This window comes from Mastacembelus armatus, chromosome 5, assembly GCF_900324485.2.
Source record: "Mastacembelus armatus chromosome 5, fMasArm1.2, whole genome shotgun sequence".
NCBI classification, from domain to species: domain Eukaryota; kingdom Metazoa; phylum Chordata; class Actinopteri; order Synbranchiformes; family Mastacembelidae; genus Mastacembelus; species Mastacembelus armatus.
In genome coordinates, this window is record NC_046637.1 from 2,195,627 (window position 1) to 2,218,157 (window position 22,531).

General features: G+C 39.9%; 1 protein-coding gene across 2 annotated transcripts in view; it reads left to right on the forward strand.

Annotated features, from left to right (window-relative positions):
* Positions 1-974: 974 nt before the first annotated feature.
* The window catches only part of mtss1 (MTSS I-BAR domain containing 1), a 47,629-nt gene continuing 26,072 nt past the window's right edge, over positions 975-22,531 (forward strand). For both annotated transcript variants that reach the window (XM_026308024.1, XM_026308025.1), the window contains exons 1-3: positions 975-1,731; positions 14,867-14,928; positions 17,993-18,066. In XM_026308024.1, the coding sequence (XP_026163809.1) occupies positions 1,660-1,731; positions 14,867-14,928; positions 17,993-18,066 (208 nt within the window). In that variant the 5' untranslated portion in view covers positions 975-1,659. The remainder of the gene's footprint in view (positions 1,732-14,866; positions 14,929-17,992; positions 18,067-22,531) is intronic.

A 22,531-nucleotide genomic window follows, 5' to 3' on the forward strand; every position in this document is an offset into this window, starting at 1 on the left:
AGTAATATTTAACTTGTATTCGCTTTTTAAAATCGTCCACGTTTCCTTTACTACTCTCTCTCTCTCAATAAAGTTTGAACATAAATAGTAAAATCACTGCGATTTCTTTTATTTTGCTCTCTGCAACAAACCGTCCCCATGCACGTTAACGCAGCAGCAGCAGCAACTCAGCGTCGACCGGAAGCTAAAGGCGTCTAAAATAAGAGCCTCACAAAAATTATTTTCAAATTGAGAGAAAAAAACGTCAATAACAAATTGTTTGAATAGTTTGTCATTAATATAAACGATTAAGTAGAAAAATGACAATATTTATTAGTAATAGGTGTAAAAATGTATATAGATATACTAAAGCGCTTAGAAACTCAACAGCTACATATCGGGACAGACAGATTACATTATTGGTTTTTCCTGTTCGAGTCAAATAGCTTTTATTTGCCATTTCAACCATGCACACTGAGCACAGTGCATAGTGAAGCTCTTCCCGGGACCATGGTGCTACATAAAGACAGTAAAACAATACAGACTACACATATGTAATAGTCTAATTAACTGACTAGTAATTAACTAAAAGCTCTAAGCTACAGTGAGTGGACGGGTCTTTGCAGTGCAGACAGTAGATTAGACAATGTACAAGATAAGGCACAATTTAGGAGAATGCAGTGTCAACCAGTACATGTATATCATGTATATTCTTGTGCAAGTGATCTTGATGTCAACCTATCTATCTATCTATCTGTCCGTCCGTCCGTCTGTCCGTCCGTCCATCTATCTATCTATCTATCTATCTATCTATCTATCTATCTATCTATCTATCTATCTATCTATCTATCTATCTATCTATCTATCTATCTATCTATTTGAATATAATTCGGATGTAATTGAAACTACAAAAACTAGCATAGATCTTTCTCAGGCTTTGATTGTGAAAGTCCAGGCCGGATGTGGCTTTGTCACCAAGTGGACCTGGTGTTCGGGGAAACGCTCCTTCACTTCAGGTCGGGACACTCGTTGGACGAACCGGAGGGAAACGTTTGGCTCCCTCGTCAAAACTCGCAGGGAAACAACGTGAAATCATTCGGACACGCTTCTGGAAACAGAGCCCTGAGGAGACCACCTGGGGCCGGACGCCACATTTATTTCGGGTCTTTGAGTGTTTTCGTTTGGGAATCCAAACAGTCACAGGTTGCTAGCGGAGTTCAGGCTAACCTAGCTAGTCTGGTTAGCTAGAGGCGTTAGCCGTGTTTTCCCTTTACCCGGGATAAAAGCAGCCGGGCCACCCTTTAAAAAAACTGTCAGACATTTTCCAGACAGTCTGCTCCATGATTCAGGCATGATGTGGTGTTTTTGTGGACGTTTATCAAGTTGGCCGGCTGGAAGCATCGGCTGACTGAAGCCGTATGTGAGTGTGAGTTTCTCGGGTTCTTTGAGCTGGATTTTCCTTCAGTTTTTGGTTTTATCTTCGTCGCTTTTCTGCCTTTTCACTGCTGGTTTTTAAAAGTGGACTTTGCCCTCTGCCCTGCTCCATATTAAATAAAAAGCCTCTGTTGGTTCCTGTGCTGGAGTGTTTGAAAACTTGACTGGAAGTGTTTTTTTGAGGAAGGTAAAAAGTTTGCGAGTTGGGAATTTGAAGAGGACTTTTTCCCCCGAGCCTGTGGAAAAATGGATGCGGGAATAGAGAAGGAATGCAGCGCCTTGGGAGGGCTCTTCCAGCTCATCATGAACGACATGAAGGTAAAAAACGCGTTTAATTAAATTCAGTGCTTTCACTTGATCTACCTGTCGTTCTTCGTTTCTTCATTGCTTTTACAGAAGTTGATTTGTCTGCAGGAACCTTTTACATATACTTTAAAGTTTAGAGTGTTTCTTCTCGGTTTTTGTGTTATGTTTGATATGATTATCACTTTAGGTATCTGTTACATAAGTTTCCAATTACACTTCTCTGTGCAATTTTTGGCTTTCACCCGTAAAAGCCCGACAATACTAACACACACATACCAAGGGCCCAGAATAATCCAAAAAATAAATAAAAGGAGTCTGTGAAAATGAAGAGATGTGTGTTAGAAGTTGTGGCCTGAGCCAGGTGCAACACTTCCTCAGGTGTAAATCCATGTTTGCATTTCTTCTAGAGCTGCAAAGATTAGTTAATAAATTGAATAGATAAAAGTAACAACTGTTTTGATAATGGATGGATGGATTTAGTTATTTTCCAGTAAATAATGCAAATAATTTCTGGATAAAGCCTCTGACGTTTTCCTCCGGTGCTATTCTGTGTCAATAAAGGGCAACCTGAAAGTACCTTCCTGTGCTTTTGGAGTTTATAGTGAGCAGCCTTAGTTGTTTTCTGACATTTTATGGATAAAACCATGAAAATAATTAGCAGATTAATTGGTAGTTAGCAAATTATTAATTTTTAACTTATTTTATTATGGCTGCCATAACCATCTTAGACTGGTTCAGGCTTGAAGTACTGAAAAGTTAAAAATAATGCTATAACTTAAAAATAGTAGCAGAAATTGGTGAATGGTAATTATGATGCCTAAAAGCCTTGTCCTGTGAATTATTAATGGCTGGATGTGGAATGACTGGATATGAGTGCTTGTGATTGGGTAATGAATGAGCAGAGGTTAACACTGGAAGTGGGCCATCTGAGAGGGTAACAGGGTGGGATGGGGGTGGATCTTACCAGCTGTGTGCTCTTTGATGTTTGTTAAGCAGGCTGCCCTTTGCTGCCCGTCTGTCTGTGTTTCACTGCTCTCAGATGTTCATCGTTAGCTGCTTCTGTTTTCAAGTTGGCCCTGAACTCAGTTTTCTGCTCAAAACAACTGGAAAAGCCTCTGATGCTTCTGGAGTCATTGCTGCAGCATCTGTACTGAACAGAGCCTCAGCTGTACATCATTATGTACCTTTTACTGGCTAATTTTAGCTTCTCTCAAGCATATTAACTGTGTATGTATTGGTTGGTCATTTTCAAGAAACTGCAGTACAGGTGAGTGATTCCAAATCTAATACTGGCAAATAAACTTTCTTAATAGATAACAGAGAATTAATCACTGGTGATCAGTGGCAGTTTATTAAATATGAATCCAATTGTGAATCAACTCATCAAATCTGAATCCTTTTAAATCTGTACTGTACTCTGTATTCTGTAAGTAAGGTAACCAGAGATATCCAGCTTATTATTAAAAAAGATATGTCATCCACATATCTGAGAAGTTCGAACTAGTGAATGTGTGGCGTTTTTTCATAGTATATAGTTAAAATGATTGTTTGATTATCAAAATATGATTCATTTAATAGTTAATAATTTCCTTTTGCTCAGCTACTCAATTAACTAATTGTTGCAGCTTTACATAAATGTCACCAAGATACGTACCAGACGAAGTTCTGTGTTTATCGGTATACCATGCAACACTGTCTTCACTAAGCTGTGAGGTTATTGTCAACCAATTTCATCACGTGATGAGCTGTAGAGGGGAAGAAAAGATTGACTCAAAACCAAACCCAGCATGTTTGAGGTGGTGAATGGAAATAGCGGTTTAGAATAAAAATGATACAGGAGGGATAGTTACAAAATGCATAAAAATACCACTCACCATTATGGAGAATGAGAGCTCAGAACTCACAGGGAATCACCTGTCGGAATAAACCTGTATTTTAAGTACGACTCCGGATATTTTCTATTAAATGTAGCTTTCTTTTTCTTGTCAGTCGTACCTTCTTTTGTCTGTCTCATCATTGGGCCTCTTTCCGAAGTAACACTCGAAAGGTGTTTGTTTTTTACTCATTTCATCCAGCTCGTAGGCTTAATTATTCAAATCATGCGACTGAAACAAGAGGATTGTCAATAAAAATGGAAATAAAATAAACCATTTATTCTTTTTGTGTGGCCCGATACCAAATGACCCACAGACCAGAACCGCCTGGAGACCACTGTTTTAGACTGAAGCCTACAAACAAACTCTCTGTCTGTGAGGGGAAGCTCATTTTGGTGTTGTGAGGGAAGTGATTGTACCTGAGAGGACACAGGTGAGATCTCTTCAAGATGAAGAATCTGGAGAAAATGAGTTTCATCCTGAAGTAAAACATTTTGGATGTAGCGTGATGGAACTTGAAAACATCCTGTGGCGAGAACAGTGAGCAGTACACATGACTCACTGCTGCTGTCTGATAACAGAGAAGAGGGATGGTTATAGTACATTGTGCGTGATTCAGAGCTCTTGTCATCATATCCTGGTATTTCACCAACATGGCATAGTACCAGCAGGGCCACTCCTGCCATCTGCCACACACACAGAAGTCATGTCTAATTAAGTAGAGAGTTGCTGCTCACATAAATCTTTCCTCAGGGCATCATAACATGCCTGTGAAGAGCTCCACTCTGCACAGAGGTCGGATGTAGCCTGTAGGTCTTTCTGTGAATTAACCAAACAACCATTTAAGGTAAAGCTGAAGATATCAGGTTTTTTGGTAAAGGTTTAGCATTGGTTAAAATAAAGATGATTAGTGTTGATGCTTTCCAGTATGACACTTTTTTTGCTCACCATTACCTGCAAGTGTTGTAGCAGTGCATAGTGTGAGAGTAGAACGCTTACCTGTCTCCACTTGCGCTAGGACCTGGCATGGAGACTTTGGGTGTCTCTGGTGTGAAATACAGCATGATGGATTAGTGGTTGGCACTGTTGCCTCACAGCAAGAAGGGACTGGGTCCAGGGACCAGCAGGGACCTTTCTCTGTGGAGTTTGCATGTTCTCCCTGTCCTTGTGTGGGTTTTCTCCAGGTACTCTGGTTTCCTCCCACAGTCCAAAAACATGTATGTCAGGTTGATTGGTCACTCTAAATTGCCCATAGGAGTGAGTGTGAGTGTGTGAGGTTGTTTGTCTCTATGTGGCCCTGTGATAGACTGGGGAACTGTCCAGGGTGGACCCCTGCCTTTAACCCAGAGAGAGCTGGGATAGGCTCCAACAGATCCCTGTGACCCTAAAGAGGAATAAGGAGGTATAGATAATAGATGGATGGATGGTGTGAAATACATTTCAAATAGATGCAGTTTCTGTAATCATTAGATTTCACAGTTTCAACAGTACCACAAGGGCCAACTAGAAGACAATGGCATCCTTACAGGGTTTGGGATGTAAGTTGTGGTCTCCTACGTTTTTAAAATTGGTGAAGATTTAAATCGTCAAGTGTGTCCCCAGCCTTAGTGTAGAAAACACTCAGGTGAACTCTTCTGATGTTTAGCTGATGCTGTCAATTTCACTGGTTAAAATTGGTTACAGTGACAGATGTCATTTACAGGACATATGAGCTGTCGCTCATCAATGTCATGAGATAAACCTTTTTGATGTCTTAATACAGTTCTCACTGCAAGCCAATGTCACTCAGCCGAAGATCATTTCTGAGAGGTTTTCCTATTTAACAGCATTAGTGAACTAGTGTTTTTTTTGTTTTTTTTTTAATTCCAAAGCAGTGCAATCTCTAGCTGATCCCTGATTGGTTTTAGGAATCACATCCTACTAGTTAAACTTTGATTTTATATCTATAATTTAAGGATGGAACACAGCATGTCAAATGTATCAGGCTGCAGCAGTTCAGTTTGTCAGATACGTATGAATTGTAAAGTATTAAATCAGATTCCATAATGACAAATACCTAATAATAAAGGACCTTGTTCGGGACAGGGGCCAAAAACACTTGATCAGGGCATTCCTAGTAACAATATCCTGTCTTGGTATTTTACCAACATGGCATAGAACCAGCGGGGCCATTCCTGCCATCTGCCACACACAGAAATCATCTCTAATTACGTTGAGAGGTTCTGTCCAGATAAATCTTTCCTGAGGGTGTCATAACACGCCTGTGAAGAGCTTGCAGAGAAGCCTGTTGCAGATTACAGGTCATTTGGTGAATTTACCAGGCAGCCATTTAAATAAAGCAGAAGGTTTTATTATTGTTGTAACATGAACTTTAATAAGATATTCAGCCAATGAGTACTTTTGTGCTTGGGCACAGTTCAGTGTATACTCAGTGTTGAAGACAACAGGTGGCCTTCAAGGTTTTCACTGGTAGCAGATGTGAAACTGTGAAAACAGCATTGGACAACAAATTCAGACTGTTATTACAAGTCAGAATAACTATGACGTTTCAGGAACAGGAGTGAGACCAGAGATATTGGAAAGAAACAGGATCTTCAGGTCAATGAATTTAGCAGAAAGAAAAAGACTTTCTGGTCCAAGTAGGTTGACACAAACTAATTTAAGTAGAAAGGTTGAACAGTTTTTATTTTGGCAAAAATCACCTTCATTAACATCATAATCCAACAAGAATCAGTCTGATTATGTGTCGAGCAGCAAAAATATTATTTAAATCTCAAGATTGTTGCTCCAAACAGGATTTAAAATATAGTCGGACCAGTGAGTTTGCCAAAATCAGGAAGTAATTATGGCTGTAATTCTTGAAAAGTAGCACATGTCTAAAATTACTAACTGGGGTAGGAAATGTCAAAATCAAATCACCTTCCTAGAGTAACAAACACACTTCAGTGGCTATAGTGAAGACACACTCCTAGAGCCAAGATTGTTGGCCTGTTTGATTCTGCAGTATGTGTTGTGCTACATCCTAAAGACAAATGTATTAATTTTTGTTTTTGGGCAAAACTATCTATTGTAAATATGAGGTTCTTATAGGTTGAACAAAAAGGTTCCCGTGAATTGGAGAGCAGACTTTTAGTTTTTACTGTATCTGTCCTGAAAGTTAAACTAAATGTCACAGCTCCACTTAATTGTGGAATATGGTATTGACACTCCATACCTGTCATGTTTAGTCTCTATTCTTAGTACAGAAACTAAATGGTGAATATGCTCCATGCTTAAAAATTGAGATTTATAAAGAATATGTCACAGCCCCATGGAAAAGCTTCATTCACCTTTTAAGTTCGCCTGGAGAGAGGACCCGACAGCTTATTGATTTCTCTCTCTTCTCCATCGGTGGTGACATTATCAGCCATCGACCTCCCACCCTCACCCATCTCTCATTTATCCCTCCCTCCTGACACGCTGTGTACGTACCTTCACTTCACTCTCTCCTTCAACTCTGACTCTCTTGCACTCTTTTTGTCTCTTATCTTGCATCTGTATCCTTCCCACCTGTTTCTCCATTTGCATCTAACGTCCTCCTCTTCTTCCTTGTTTCTCCTGTTTTCCCTCTGTTCTTTCTCTCTGCCAGCTCACCCTGATGTGATTCGCTGCTTCATGAGGATTTGGTTAGTGTTTGAAAATTAAATTTGATCTACTCGTTAACCATTGACTTTAAAGGAAAATGTCATTCAAAACAATAGAGGGCCTGGCCTCCTTTCCCCTGGAGTGTATTAAGTGTATTGTGTGTGTGTGTGTGTGTGTGTGTGTGTGTGTGTGTGTGTGTGTGTGTGTGTGTGCGCGCGCGCGTGTGCGTGTGCGCCTGTGCCTGTGCCATCCACTCTGTACCGTGTACTGAAGGTGAACTGGGAATGACATGGCAGCTCTCTCTGTGTAGAATAGCAAATAGCTTTCAACAATGAGCTACAGCCGTGTTCAGTTTCTACATGTGGACACACTCACCATAGTAAACAATGGTTATGACTGTATTTTATAATCAGTCCTGTCTGTATTGCGTGTGCATGTATGCGCATGTGCACCGAGTAAAACAGGCCATCTCAGCAAGTGTGCACAGTTACACATAGTATATACAAAAACACACCCTACAAGTAGAGGACATAATGTGATCTGATGAAGGCCTGGTCACATCGCTGATTTGATACTTTAAAGTTCCTGTGTGTGTGTGTGGTTTAATTTCGGAGAAGTCTCCCTGCTGGAAGGGAAATAGGCAGCCTCAGGTGAACATGGGTGTGGACACAAACATGCTGCAGAATTGTCCAAACAAACACACATTATAGAATTACACCCATTGCCATTGACAGGCAGACAATGACATGTGAAGATATGTCATTTCTGACTGTTAGCCATTAGAGAAGACGAAGGAGGGATGAGGTAGGAAAGAAAATAAGGAAAATTGGAAGTGAATATAGGACAGAGGGCTGAGCAATATGGCCAGAAATATTTGGCCATATCTCTTTGAGCTCCTGTTTCAGGGTAATGACCAAAAGGCAGAAATTGGAGAGGGATAATTACAGAGCACTGTTATCGACCTTATATGCTAGTGCTGGCAGTTTGTGAGCATACGCTTTGGCTCTGTGCACACTGGGAGGTAACGTTGACCTTTCAGGATTTGTTGTATTTACTGTCTTTGCTGCTTTGCTGGCATCGGTCGCCTGCATATTTTATAACACATCCTGTTTGGGCTTACATGTATCTGCAGTGTGAATGTTTGGCTGTGGCCAAATAGGGTGATAGGCACATGCGGGCTTATCAAATTCTCCAACAGATACATTTGTTCTAATTACTCATCAGTTTATCATCATTGTGGATTTTTTATGATAGTTTTCAAGATCGGTTTATCACCCAACACAGATGAACATGCCAGAGAGAGGCACATCACGTCAGGTGCCACTAATTAGTGTTAAAACTGTAAGTTAAAGAAAATTGTCTTATTTTGTTATTCATGTGCTCTCTGCCCATTGATGTCTGTACTCTGCCAAAGATGATTTGTGAGTGAAGAAGCTCTATAACAGCACTGTAATGGAGCGAGTGGCCTCGTCCTTTTGTAGTTCCCACAACGCTAACATAGTGATACTTCTCTCTATCTGATTGCGTCATGTCAGTGTCAGGAGTCACATTCAACAAATTGCATTAGTTTTAAAGCAAGGCCTTGAGTGTTTGAATGAATTCACCTATGAAAAATAAGGTATGTCAAATGTTGACAACAGGTGTTATTTCAGTGTGTTAGTGCTATTTTATTCCAGTTTCTGTATATTAGTACCACTATCAAAGGCCTGGAACCAAGACACTTGAATGTGATATCTCTGCCAAATGTAATGGAATAACAGCCTTACCCCGCAATAATTCATCTGGTTTAACATTCCTGTATAGACGGGATGGGGACTGTCACTGGCTAATGATCAGCTAACAGTCAGCAGGTTGCTGTAAGATGCTATAAGGGTGGATATGGGGCTCCAAATTGCATGTATGGTTAGTTTACCTTAGCTTCACCTCTTAGTTTTAAGTCCTGTGGCAGAAAATTCATCTGCTGTTTTGAAGTATGGATAGAAGAGTACAGGATGTGTTCCACTTTATTGATTTTAAAGCTACCAGAACAGCCGCCATTTAAAGACATTATTTAAAATAGTTTGAACAGGTCTGATGTGTTCAGTCTAGACAAAAAGTCTTTGGAGGATGCAAGTTTGTGAACTGGGAAACAGCCAGAGACCTGAACGGGTTGTGGAAAGTTTGGAAGGAGGGTGAGGGGATTTATGGACATGAGTCAACAAGCAGAGAGCGATAGACATAATGACTGCACTTCAGTAGAGGGAGTGTGTTTATACTGCACACTGATGGGGCTACCTACATATAGTAGGTGCCACATCTGGTGCACTATGAGGGTGTTTAAGTTCTAGATTTTATAAATGGGTATTTTATTATTTCAAGAATGATGTTTGTGATTTTAATTTCAAAATCTTACCGGTGGGAGTTTTTCCTCTATTAGAGTTAAATGTTTGGAATGAAAACTGAATGCATTTATGGGTTTTCTAATGTGAACTGTCAGTTGCAGTCTTGAAGGAATAGCTGTTGTATAGTTTCATGAGATACTAGAAATAGGTTTACATTTGTTTCTATAAACTGAGGATTTTAGCACATGGGCTTAGGTTTGACAGATTTGAAAATTTTGTTGCATTTTTGTGGCAGAGTTTTCTAATGCCGATCCAAAAAGTGACACAAGGACGTGGACCAGTATGACTGGAGGGAAAGGGATACACAAATATTATGCAAAGAAACAGACAAAAGTCACATGGAGATGAGTTGCCATCTACTTCCTCTTCTCTACACCAATTGGCAACGCTCTGGCAAAACGACAAATGAAAAGCAAAGACAGAAAGAGAGGGAGAGCTGATAAGGGATAAAGAAGTAGAGAAGTGAATGATTGCATTCATTTCTTCCACTGTTTGATCCCTGCACCTATGATCTGGATCAATCCAAGAGAGGTGACTTCCTGACTGTCACGTGCCAAACTTTGGCAACAGTTACATAATTTCACCTATTAAAGATTGATGATGGGAACTAAGTGAACAGAAAAGCTACTGGGAGTGGCCTCCCTGCTTCAATATTGTCACCGTGACTTATGCAAGAATGATAAGAGCAGTGGGAAGTCCACTCTGTCCTCTGACTGTTGTCTCGCTTAATAAAAGCATCATTATTTCCCAGATGAATGACCGGGCAGCCGACCGTTTTGAACACACTGCCTGATGTTGACACACCCTACCGGTCTACCTCCCTTCTCTCTTGCTCTCCATTTTTTCTTTCTTTGCATGAATCAGTGTTGCTCAAACAAAACATTAAACAAACTATCATCCTGCTGTTTGAACAGTCTTAACCTCTCTCGACCTCCCTCGCTCTCTGTTGCAACATCAGTTACTGCAGTGTGACAACTCTGTCAGCAACTGGATTAAAAAGTTGCCTGTTTTTCTCTTTTTGCAAATATGTATTTTGGGCAACATAGTCATTATTAAGCGAACTTCAACATTTACTCCATAGTTGAAAGGGAACTTGTGGAAAAAAACCTTTTCTTTAAATATAACCCACCTGTAAAATAAAGTACAGTAGTAATGATTATTTTATTATTTTGCAATTAATCAGTTAATTGCTTTATGTATAAAATGTCAGAAAATAGTTATGTTCCCTGCTATAGTTTCCAAAAACACAGGACTATGTAGATTGTATGTAAAATTTGACAAAAATAAAACAAAATAAACATAATTCAGCTTATCAGTCAACCGTGCGTATGTCAGTCCAGTTTGACATCTGTAATATGCAATAGGAACAGATTCATATTTAACAACCAGTAACATCCTTATTTTTTTCATCAAACTGGTGGTTTTATGAAGACACTGCAAAGAATTGTTTTGTTTCTGATGAGGAAATGAGCATTTAAACAGACCAGAATTCATGGTTCTTATCTTCTGTTTGGCCACACAGTGAAAGTGGCAGGCGAGTTGTGTGAGGATTATACGTCTGTGAACATTCTCATAAGACTTTTGCAGATTTACGCAGAGGTAAACTGTATGTTGCAGAGGCATTAAGAGGAGCAGACATAAATCTCAACAATGATTTGTGCAGCTCTGCCTGTCAAACAGGCCGATCAGTCCACTGCTGGGAGGCAGATTGAAAATGAAAAACTGGAACTGAACATGGTATGCTAATCTCAAAATCACATAAATGCTAACAGCTCTGAATGGCATCCATGCATTTTTGCATGTGTCTCACACACACACACACACACACACACACACCCTGACCTTTAGCCTACATGATTTTGGATGTTGGAGTCTAAAACTGGTTTGTTGGAATTTGCTGTGAACTTGTTTCCACAGAAAAATACTTTCTCCTTTGTCAATAATATATCCAAACTGTTATTGGTTTATCTGCAAGATAGCATACACACAACCAACCTTTACCTGGTTATCAGCTGTACATAGAGTATTTTGTGTATGCAGGGGTAAAACATAAAGCTGCAGACATGCAGACACGGGTCATACGGGTATTACAGTACTGGACACCTGTGGAAACAAGCCAAGAAGAAAATTTAGATTCTTGCAAATGTTAAAATTCAAAAGCAGTATCATTTTCCATGGTGTTCTGTGATTTTAGCTCTTTAAAGGCTTTTTCCCACTAAAGCTCATCACAATGGAGCGGTTCCTCTCCAACATGTCCTCATATTCTCTCCAATTCCCACTTAAGATGTGGTGCCTCCTGTCTTGCTATCCTAAGCTTCAAGTTGAATATTTCAGCCACAGCAGTCTGCAGTGTTTTTTACTTTGAACCAGGCCTTGAAACTTTGATAGTCTATAATGATACTATTGTTAGATGGAGCATTATTCCACTGATATTTGAACCTCCTCTCTCAGTTCTTTGTGGCTGACTCACTGACCACTTGAAATTAGCGAACACTTGGTCACTGAATGAATTCACTGGTTGACTTGACTAGTTGACTGAGTGACTAACTAAGGTTTTGCTACAGTCAGGCCGGACTCCAGAAAGGTCGGCAGGGCAGTATTCTCACTTTCTTGCGATGTCACATCAGTCCCTCTTCAGTGCTCTGTGTCGTCTTTGTGTTTTCTGTCGGGCAGTAGAGCAAGTCAGGATTATCATGGTAGGATTAGACGCTGACAGCAGGTGACTAAACACACACACGCACACACACACACACACACACAGTCTAAAGTAACTGTATACCAGCTCATGCTGTCTGGTTGACTAAGCAGATTGGATAACAGCTCTGTATACCCTCTATACATCGGGAGTTCAGACTGTGTGAATAGAGTTTACTGTGTCAGTAGGCTGTGTCCACTCAGCTGTCCAGAGTTTTCAGCAGGTACGCAGGCTCTCCGAGTTTATGAAATGTCTAAAACAGAGACAAGTGGGTGTTACATGTTCACAAGCCCAACAAAATGTCCTTTTTTACAAAAGGCTTTCTGCTGGATTGAAGTGCAGCTCTAGCCCAACTCACTGCATTTTGTAGAATCAGAAAAAATAAGAGATTTTAAAGTGTCGTTTTAAGTGATATGAGCTTCTCCCATGTGAGGGTTTGTCAGGCTTGTGTGGTCGCAACAAAATATCTTTAAGCTTCAGACTGGTGGTCAAATTAAAGAAAGGTACATCACTTTGGAGTCCAGGATATTATGTTTGTTTTTTATTACAGACCACATGACTAGTCAGTTAATCAGAAAAGTAATTGACAGGCCAATAATTCTGAGCTGTTGCCCTTGTCATAACTAAATTAAAGACAAAGACCTGAATAGTTTGGTCAGACTTAAATATCATCCCCTCTGATATCCAGTCACTTTCTGTTACATTTTCTTCCTCTAATTGTATTAGGAGAAATGTAGTGCAGTGTAATTGCAAACGTAACTGTCCAGCCAGATAACAGTCGACAGCTGTTTCCTTGGCAGCTGTCTGGAAACCCTTGTGGGTCACTGACCCCTGTGGGTCCCAGAACCCTGATTTGGAAACCACTGCTGCAAAGCTTTAAGTATCAAGCTGCAGTGGACCCCGATACTCTTGTCTGACTGGAGTATTTTGTCTGCAATAGACTGACACTCCTGGCAGTCACAACAAACCTTGGCAGAATTTAAGGTTTAGGCAAGAAGTGTTGAGCGAATGAGAAGGGCTGTCCAAAGATCTGCAAGAGAAACATTTGTATTTCATGTTTTTGGTTTGTAGCTTGACAGTGACCTTCAGTGAGTGTTCAGGTAGAATAAAGTTCATTTCTTAGATAACTCTGACGTTACATGAGGGACGTCAGAGCTACTGAGGAGCAACTTAAACATCCTGTTCTGGATGAACACACATACTAATTGCATCTTGAGAATATAGAAAGCATTAGCAGGCATAAATATAATAGGATTTCTGTGGGAGAGCTGTGTAGTATGAGAGATGTGGTTCCATACAAATCAAAGTAAATTTTGACATCATTTACATAATTTTCCACACATTGGATTTCCTGAAAAAAAAAACCCAAACACCTTGGATGAGATGAGACTTTGGAAAAATGACAATATATTATGAATGACTTCATATTGAAACATTATCTTTATTATAGCCATTCATTGCTAAATGTCACCAATAACTACTAATGTTTTCAGCTTTTTGCAAATGCTGTAAAATGACTTTTAAGTTGTTATTGTGCTTCATCTTACATTTTACTTGTGAGCTTGTCTTCTTTTTCTCCCTGAATTCCAGTACAAATTTTGTTCCAGTCTCAACCTATTTCTCCCCACAGGGACCAGTCATTTCCTATGCATTCTCTTTCTTTTCCATTCAGCCGTGGTTCACTGTTAGTTGTCCGCCAGAGACATTCAGCCATTCACCTGCAGTATTTCATCACACAGTGCTAAATCCATGCAGCTAGTAAACCTGTCACCCTCATGTCGTGCGCATGCCTGACTAGCTGTGAAGCAGAGGCCCACTAACAGCTTTAGCAGTGTGGAGCTAAGAGGCTCATGGTGTTGTGTTAGGGGTTAAATCGGTATTATCCTCTCTCTGGTGAACCAGCAGAGACAAAGGACAGACAGGGAGACTGGGTTCAGGAAAATAGAGAAAGTGGGATTCTGTCCTTGTATCCAGCAGCGCTTTCCTGCATTTTTAATTCAATAAGCAGAACAGCACTCTAACAGCTGTTATTCACAGCTGTAACCCAAGGTCAGAGCCTGTAGAGTAAACCTGCCTCAGATTATGTAACCAATCAGCTGCTGTTGCAAAAAACAAACATATAAGCAGCTTTTATGCTGTAAAGAAGTAAGAGATATTTTCGTCTCTGCAGGAGATTGGAAGATTGGAATAATTTTTTTTTTTTTTTACATGTTTTTTTTTTTTTTTTTTTTTTTTTTTTGTCATATGTGACAGCAAGTTGAGTATTTGGAGGTTTTGAACTGTTGGTCAATCAAAACCAGTAGCTCGGTCTTGCCGGTGCAGTAGTGGCCTCTAATACTGTAGGCCTTGTTACCCATGGCTTGTCAGCTGTGTGTTGTTAATGTTATATCTGCACACTTCAGTCCAGAAAAAACATTTGAGGTTTAACACTAATACTTTAATAATCTCTCTTGGCAGGTTCTTAAGGTTTATTGCTATGAAGTAGATACTGTTAAAGCCTCAGTGTTAATATCTGTGTTGTGATCAGACTGATGGAGGTCTAATGTCAATGGTGTTCTCTGTGTTTGCTGCAGGCCAGTTATCCTACGTGGGAGGACTTTTTAACCAAAGGAGCCAAGCTGCAATCACAGCTCAGGTAACACACACACACACACACACACACACACACACACACACACACACACACACACACACACACACAGTATTTTAAATTCAGTAAATAATCGATTTTCCTCGAACTGGCCTGACTGAACAGTCATACAGTTGCTTATCTTTAGAGCTGATTTAGGTTATTATTTAACATTATTTATGATGTTATTTATGAACCTCTGCAGACTCACTTCTCATCTTCTTATAACTTGTTCATAAGACTTATCAAGACTTATAAAAGGATTCAGGACTTACACTGAAGTGACACTTGACAGAGGAGTGAAAAGCCAGGTGTCATAGACATGAAATGTCTAAGGAAAGGGAGTAATGGTGCACATTTTGACACATCCTCTCTGGGAAGGCATTTATAACATGGCACCCAGTTGTTCACTTCAACAGTGGCAGAAATAGTTATTTAAAAAAATGGAAATAGAGCCTAAGAGAGAAGATCAAGCCCAGTGGAATTTTTCATCTCTGCACAGGTGAGCAATCATGCTGTGATGTTGGTGTAAATTTCAGATTGTTGGTTTTGTAAAGATACAGAAACAGTCCAGGGCGTACCCCTGCCTTTCACCCAGAGACCTGGGCTAGGCTCCAGCAGATCCCTCTGACCCTAAATAGGAATGAGTGGGTACAGATGATGGATGGATGGATGGATGGATGGATGGATGGATGGATGGATGGATAACAGCTCACTGTCTTCTGTGCTGATGTATTTTTGCATTGTGCTAAATGTCCTCTCTAAACATATTGTGGTTTTTGTTTTATACTCTATTTCACTTGAAAGCTGCTTGTGTTCTAACTGACACTGTCGCACACAGTGACGCAGTAGCTGCCTTGGTATAGTAAAGGTATAATGGGCTTATTTCCCAGTAGGCTAGTTTACTTTGATAAGCATCACTTTGCCTGCTGCAACCAGTCACAGTCCATTAGCCCTGCCAGTCAGCCAGCTATAAACACACACACACATACAGATGCAGGCACAAACGGGACATCCACACTCTTCAAACTGCACTAATGTTTAATGCTACTTAAAAGATCTGCTGCAGAAGATTTGCACACATTACACTTTAATCCAGACTTCAACTCAGTGCCCTCAAATGGCCTTTCAAATATGAAATATGCAAACAAACATGTTGTGGGACAGTTTAATTAGAAAATGATTCATTATAGTTTATGCTCATAAGCTGTTCATTTGAGTAAACATTCTGATGATTAGGCATGATTATATTGACTTGTCCACACTTCCCAACCTCTTCAACATAGATCTTTACTTAGTTTGATGAAGATTAAACGGGTTTTGTCTAGGAAATGTTTTGTTAGCTTATCAGAGAACTGCTCAGACTAGAAGATGAGTTACTCTGGAGACACGTCTAAAGCCTCTGAACAGAAACACATCGCAGATGAGGTAGATGTGGCTAAAATGACATAGTTGTGGCCAAAATGATGGGCTGGAGTCATAAGTGTAGACAGTTGCAGCAGGCCTGGGATCCTAGTAGGACCAAACACAAAAATGTTTATTGTTGTCATGGGGTGAAATTGTGTTCTGTAAATGAAAATATGAGTCACTGTTAGTAGGAGCTTTAGTTGTACTTGTAAATGGATTTCCTGCTTTGCCTGCTGGAACATTGTTGTCTGTAATCCAACAGTATCACTGTTTCCCTTGAGTCTGAGCAGCACAGTCTCTTACCAATGCCTCTAGCTAGCTTTTATTTTTATCATAGACTTTTAATGAGACCTTTTATTTCAGATTTTCTAAAGCTGGTGTATAAACAGCTGAGTTATTGTATTTGTATCTTCTTAGTGTCTTCTTTTCCTTGCAGAATGATTTTTTTTTTTTTTTTTTACTAGAAAACACTGAATATTTAGAAATTTTGCTTATGCAGTCTGGTGTGTGACTTCAAAAACAGCCCTTCTCTGACCTGCAGTTTAGTACCTGAACTGTAACCCAGCATGAACCAGCTGAACAAAAACACACTGGAGCTTCTGTCAGACTCCTGTGGTGTTTTCAGTGTTTTTGTAAGTTATTACAGTTAAACCTGGAGTTGCTGTTCTTCACTAAGCACAAAGCAAACTTTGACTTTTAGAAGGTTATGTATGTGGTGTGTGTTTCAGGTCTATGAAAGACTTTCCACTGGGGCCAGACACACCAGCTATTGACAGCAGTCATCTGATCTTCTTAGTTAGGTTTTCAGGGGGTGAAAGGTGTGTGTGTGTGTGTGTGTGTGTGTGTATGTATGTGTGTCTGTGTGTGCATGCTCAGCTATAGCAACAATAAGCCGACAAGTTATGGAACACACACACACACACACACACACACACACACTTACACAGACAATAGGTCGATTGATGACGATGATGTGTGTTTCAGAAGGTCTCCAGTTACACTCCAAACACCGGCTTTTGAGGGCGACTGGCCTCTCATGTGGCTCCACCATTCCTGCTTCCAAAATAAAAGTCCTTTTATTTTATTTTTATTTTAAGTTTTATTTTACCTTTTTAAAACCCAACAGGGCTATGTTTGTGATGTATCTTCATTTTTCTCCAGCTGCTGCTTCTTTGATCTCAACTAGAGAAGAAAATCTTTTGTGTTTTATTTATTTTGGTTCATTCTGTCCAGTCATGAGCAAACAAAAGTCTCACAGCTCATTTGAAGCCTGCTGTTCATTGTCCAAGAGTAGAGCCAGCAAATCTGACTATTGATGTAATTTGTTTTTATCAGCAGGGCTATAATTTTTTTTGTCTAGGATTCATACCACTGAAGAATAGGAATGCGTATCAAATTTAAATAAAATCAGCATTTATTTTTATATCACTTTAACACAACACTATGTTGTGTTAAAGTGCTTTAGAAAATATAAAAACGGAACATACAAAATACAAACAGACACAATAATAGAATAAGAGCATTAATCGTAACCAAGACTGTAAAGGTTTTCAATTCAGATTTAAACAGGTGTACATATTTCTTCTTAGTATAACACTCAGAGTACTTCTTATGTGTTTGATAATACCATTTTATTTATGCACAGTGTTTGTCTTTGATTCAGGACAACCATAGTGGTGACCGGAGCCTTCCTGGACGCTTTTCAGAAGGTGGCAGACATGGCAACAGGGACTAGAGGTAAGCACACTCGGAAACAAGTACACAGTGTGATACTGTCAAAAAGTTGGGTTGTGTTCTGGGCTGGGCACATCATGAGAAAAGTCATTCTGAGACCGGCTCTGTGTTATTTTAGATACCCAAGGGAGATGTTGTCCCTCTTGACCTGCCTGTACCTTCTTTTGCTTTCAGTGTGATCTCTGTGTGTCTCTTTTTTATTATAAATAGTGCGATCATGAGGGAACTAATTAGCTTGTGCATTCTCTGTGGACCAGACTCTGTGTGTGTGTGTGTGTGTGTGTGTGTTTGATATAGTGCAGAATCCATAAGGATTTTGCTACTGGAGAATAAAATAGGCCAGGAAAATTGCCAAGACAATTTTCAGTACCTCTCTTTTTTCCCTTTACTTTTTTCTGTCTTTCCTACTTTTATGCCAAGTTTCTTTGGCTATTTTTGGCTTTTTTTCTCCTTAATATTTTTTTTCTTTGTTCATCTCGCATGTCGAGCACATTGATACCTCATATGCAGCTGCCTCGTTTGACCCTGAATTAGGTTACAGACATTAACATTTGCACATACACACGCCATAGTGCAGGGTAGTCCTCAGTACACTGACATTGTGGTAAATGCTCTGGTTTGCTTTTGTTTTTAGAAATCCATACAACAGTTAGTTTCACGGGACATATAATAATCCATGTTCCTCTTGTTTCACCAAGTCTGTTACCCTATAAACAGACTTTGATACTCCCCTCTAATCTGCTGTTGTAACAGCCTGCACACCTCATGGTTTTGCATCTTGGCTGCATGGATTTTCTTGTAAGGTTTAACACTGATGTTTGCTAGTGAGATTCAGCACTAAAGTTGGATTGAGTTGAGGCTTAAATCATCCCAAAAGTGCTAAATGGAATTGAGGTCAGTCGTCTGTGCAGACCAGATAAGTTCTTCCACACCAGACTGCAAAAAACATTCCTTTATTGACCTGACTTTGTGGAGATGTCATGTTGAAGCTGGAAAGGGCTTAAAACATGGGGAAAGGGTTTAATACATGTTTTTTTTTTTTCTCAGATGGTAGTTTTTTTTTTTTGTTTTTTTTTTTTTTTTTGAAGGGTACACCTAAGCTAAGATGCAGTCTAACACAACAGTCCTGCATTGAGGCTTCCTTTATAAAGGTAATAATGTTCACATATCACCATGTAATGAAGTATGGAGAAATGTTGATACAATTATACTGCATTATTTAAAAAGGTGTTTGTGTTATTCAGCCTGGACTCTGGCTGGGCTGAGTAAATTGGGTGGCCAAAATAGTATCAACACTCTACAACAATAAAACATTTTTTCCTTAAAGAAAGGAGATTTATTGATTGTTGTGTTAAACCTCATTAGTTTAAGCTTGATATATTCACAGAGGGTGTGGACAGGGTCTGCCAGTGTATTCAGAGCTGCGGTGCCTGTGTGTTAGGGCTTTGTTGAGACTGTCAGCTGCTGGAATGATTATGTAACATGGAAGTCAGTTGGCATTTAAAGGAAATCCGCTAACGTGTGTGTGAGAAGACTCATGGCCACTCCTCTGCACAGACGCCTCAGCAGATCTGCACTGTCACTTCTTAGTCTCTACAGTGGGAACACGCGTTAAGAAGAAACTGAAATATGTAGCTTTAGCTGTTAACAGAGTGGTATCTCTAGAGGCCATTTGAAGGAACGTAAAACGGACAGCACAGATTCATGAATATTATCACAGTCCTTTTAAACACACGTGAAATAAACCGCAGCTTGAGGTCACATTCTACAGCACGTGTTTTCATCTGAAGCATAAAGGCTGAATGTTTCTGTGCACGTTTCACCATCAGTGTCATGAGACATCACAAGACCTACTCAATAATTCCACAGCAAGAGGATACAGTTTTGATCATTTACAGTCACATGCAGAGCTGTCAACACTTACGTGTCTTTATTTTTCTTCAGTCTCAAACATATGAAATGCTATAGAAAGTCACAGGTTTGAATCCTGCTGCAGCATGAATTTTCCTGGCAACATGTCCTAAAGCAAGGCACTATTTCCCAATGTAAGTTACACTGGATGAAAGCATCTGCCAAATAATTATGTGAAGTAAAAAAGTGCAAAATCTCCTGATGCCCTTTTCTCCCACTGAAATGTCAGGTAATCATAGAAAATTGATCATCATGAAATCAGTAGAAGAAGTTTCAAAATCACCACTGTAATGAGCGGTGTTCAATAAGGTCACAGAAAACACAGCTGTTGATGTATGTATTGACTGACACGCGAATTCCAATAGTGCTGAAACAGTTTGTCAGTTAATCAGTCAGCCAGCAGAAAAATGGCAAGGTCAACAACTGATTTACATTTAAGTTTTCAAGCAAAAATGTCAATTATTCTCCAGCTTCTCAAACATGAGATTTAGCTGCTTTGTTCATTTAATGTCATTGTAGATGTAAGATCTTTGTGATTTGAAACAAGACATTTCATGTTGTCATCTTGGTTCTGGGAGTTTTTGCTATATTTAATCAGTTCATCAAACATTGTAAAAATAGTCAGCTGATAAATCTATTACACCACCTGCTAGTTGCAGCCTTAGTTCCACTTCCAACAACCTGGGCAGATGTTTCACTGGTTCAACAGAGGGTTTATACATGGACCTAAGACAGATCCTTGGCTTTGAGCATGCAGAAGTTGTCTTTTTCTAGCTTTCTGTCAGATTTTTATTTCCTTGTACAATACAGACAATTGCTATTCAGAAAGAAAGCTGTGTGAACCTGGTTGTATTTCCTCAGATGATGTTGGTTTTAGGTCAGGAAGAAAAACTGGAGTGGACAACATCACACACTGCCTGACCCACATCTCATGTCCTTTTGTCTTGTGTCTCAGCCCTTCAGTTTTAATGCTGTTGCTTCTTCTTGGTCAGGTTTAGTCCCATTTGGCCTTTGTCTGGTTTAACCTTGTGTGGCCCTGCAGCAGACAGACCGTTGTTGGCATTTAGCTCAGTGTGACCCTGATGCTGCCTCTTACACACTGAATGTTGACCAAGCACATTCCACTTCTCTGTGTGCATGTGCACACACCTGTGTAGTGTGTTGACAGCTGTCTCCTCCTCTGTTCTTTCTCGCCAGCTTCTTCAGGCTGTCAGTTGCTCAATATGTGAGAGAGACAGAAGAAAAATGGAGCAGCTGACTTTATGGAAGGTCACTACTTACCTTTATTCTATAGATGACACACAAAATGACACACAGTTGTCCAGTTTTCCTTGTGAGGACACTCACTGATATAATGCCTTCTTTAACTCTTAACCCAACCTTAACCAACACAACGCCTTACCCCAACCCAAGACTAAACCTGGTTCCTAGTGCTAACCCTCCTTTTGTACATCTATAAGAACGTTAGGGTCGATCAAAAATAATCTTCACTTTACCAAAATGTCTTCACTCCCACTGTATAAAACTTAAACTGGTCCTCAGAGGTAAACACACAGTCCCCTGTGGGTGTTGTGAGGGACTGACAGAGAGAAAACAATTAAGTGTTTTCACACTGACAAGGCTCGTCGACACAAACAGTATAACAGTATTCAGTATGTGGGTCTGTCTTTGTGTGTGTGAAAACCGGTCTGGTGGGTCTGTGCATGAGTTCTGTCATTGGTTGCCATGGTAATGCCCATGTTCTCATCTTTCTGGAAAATTCTGCATGTTGGAAAGTTGTTTACCAGGGTAGACAGAAGTACAGCCGGCAGCTTTAATTCAAATGCACAACGTGTTGGAACATATTTTGGCTGACTTAAATCACATAAATGCAGTTCAGGTGTGTTTGCTTCGTAGACAGTGGCAGTATCCCTGTGCAATATCAGTGCAGACCATCAGAACCCGAATGCAGCCAGAGCCACAGGGCACCTAAAAAACCCCACTAAAAAACACATGAACTATTGCAGTCAAGAAGCAACTCATAACCAGTGTCTCTTGATACTCGTATGTTTAGTCCAAAAGACAGGCACAGTATCTGAATATCAAATGCCTACGAGCACAACTAATCACTAGTCCAACATTGTTGACTAGCCCACATCTACATTAAGGGGTCAGTACTCTTTAACACAGACTCACAGGTTTTTCATCATTAAACCAAAACTGTTCTAACTTTAAAACAGTGTTCATGTACAACCGTCAAGAGGCTTCTTAAGACAAGACGTCATTGATTTTTAGATATATATTGACACCTGATCAATCCGTGTGTCCCTGAATAGCAACTGTGAGGCGTCGTTCTGTCTGCTTCTCACTAGATGATGTCAGTTGTCTGTTTGTTTCTTGGGTTACACCAGATTGGTTCACATCACATCAAATTAAATCAGATGTGATTTTATTCTGTTATGTTTTAGTACACAGTTGGAGGCTTTGCACTGTATGACAACTCTGACCACTCTCTCCATCCATCCGCACTTTGGGTTTCTTCTTCATTTTCTAAATACTCGCCTCTTTCCTTTTTTCA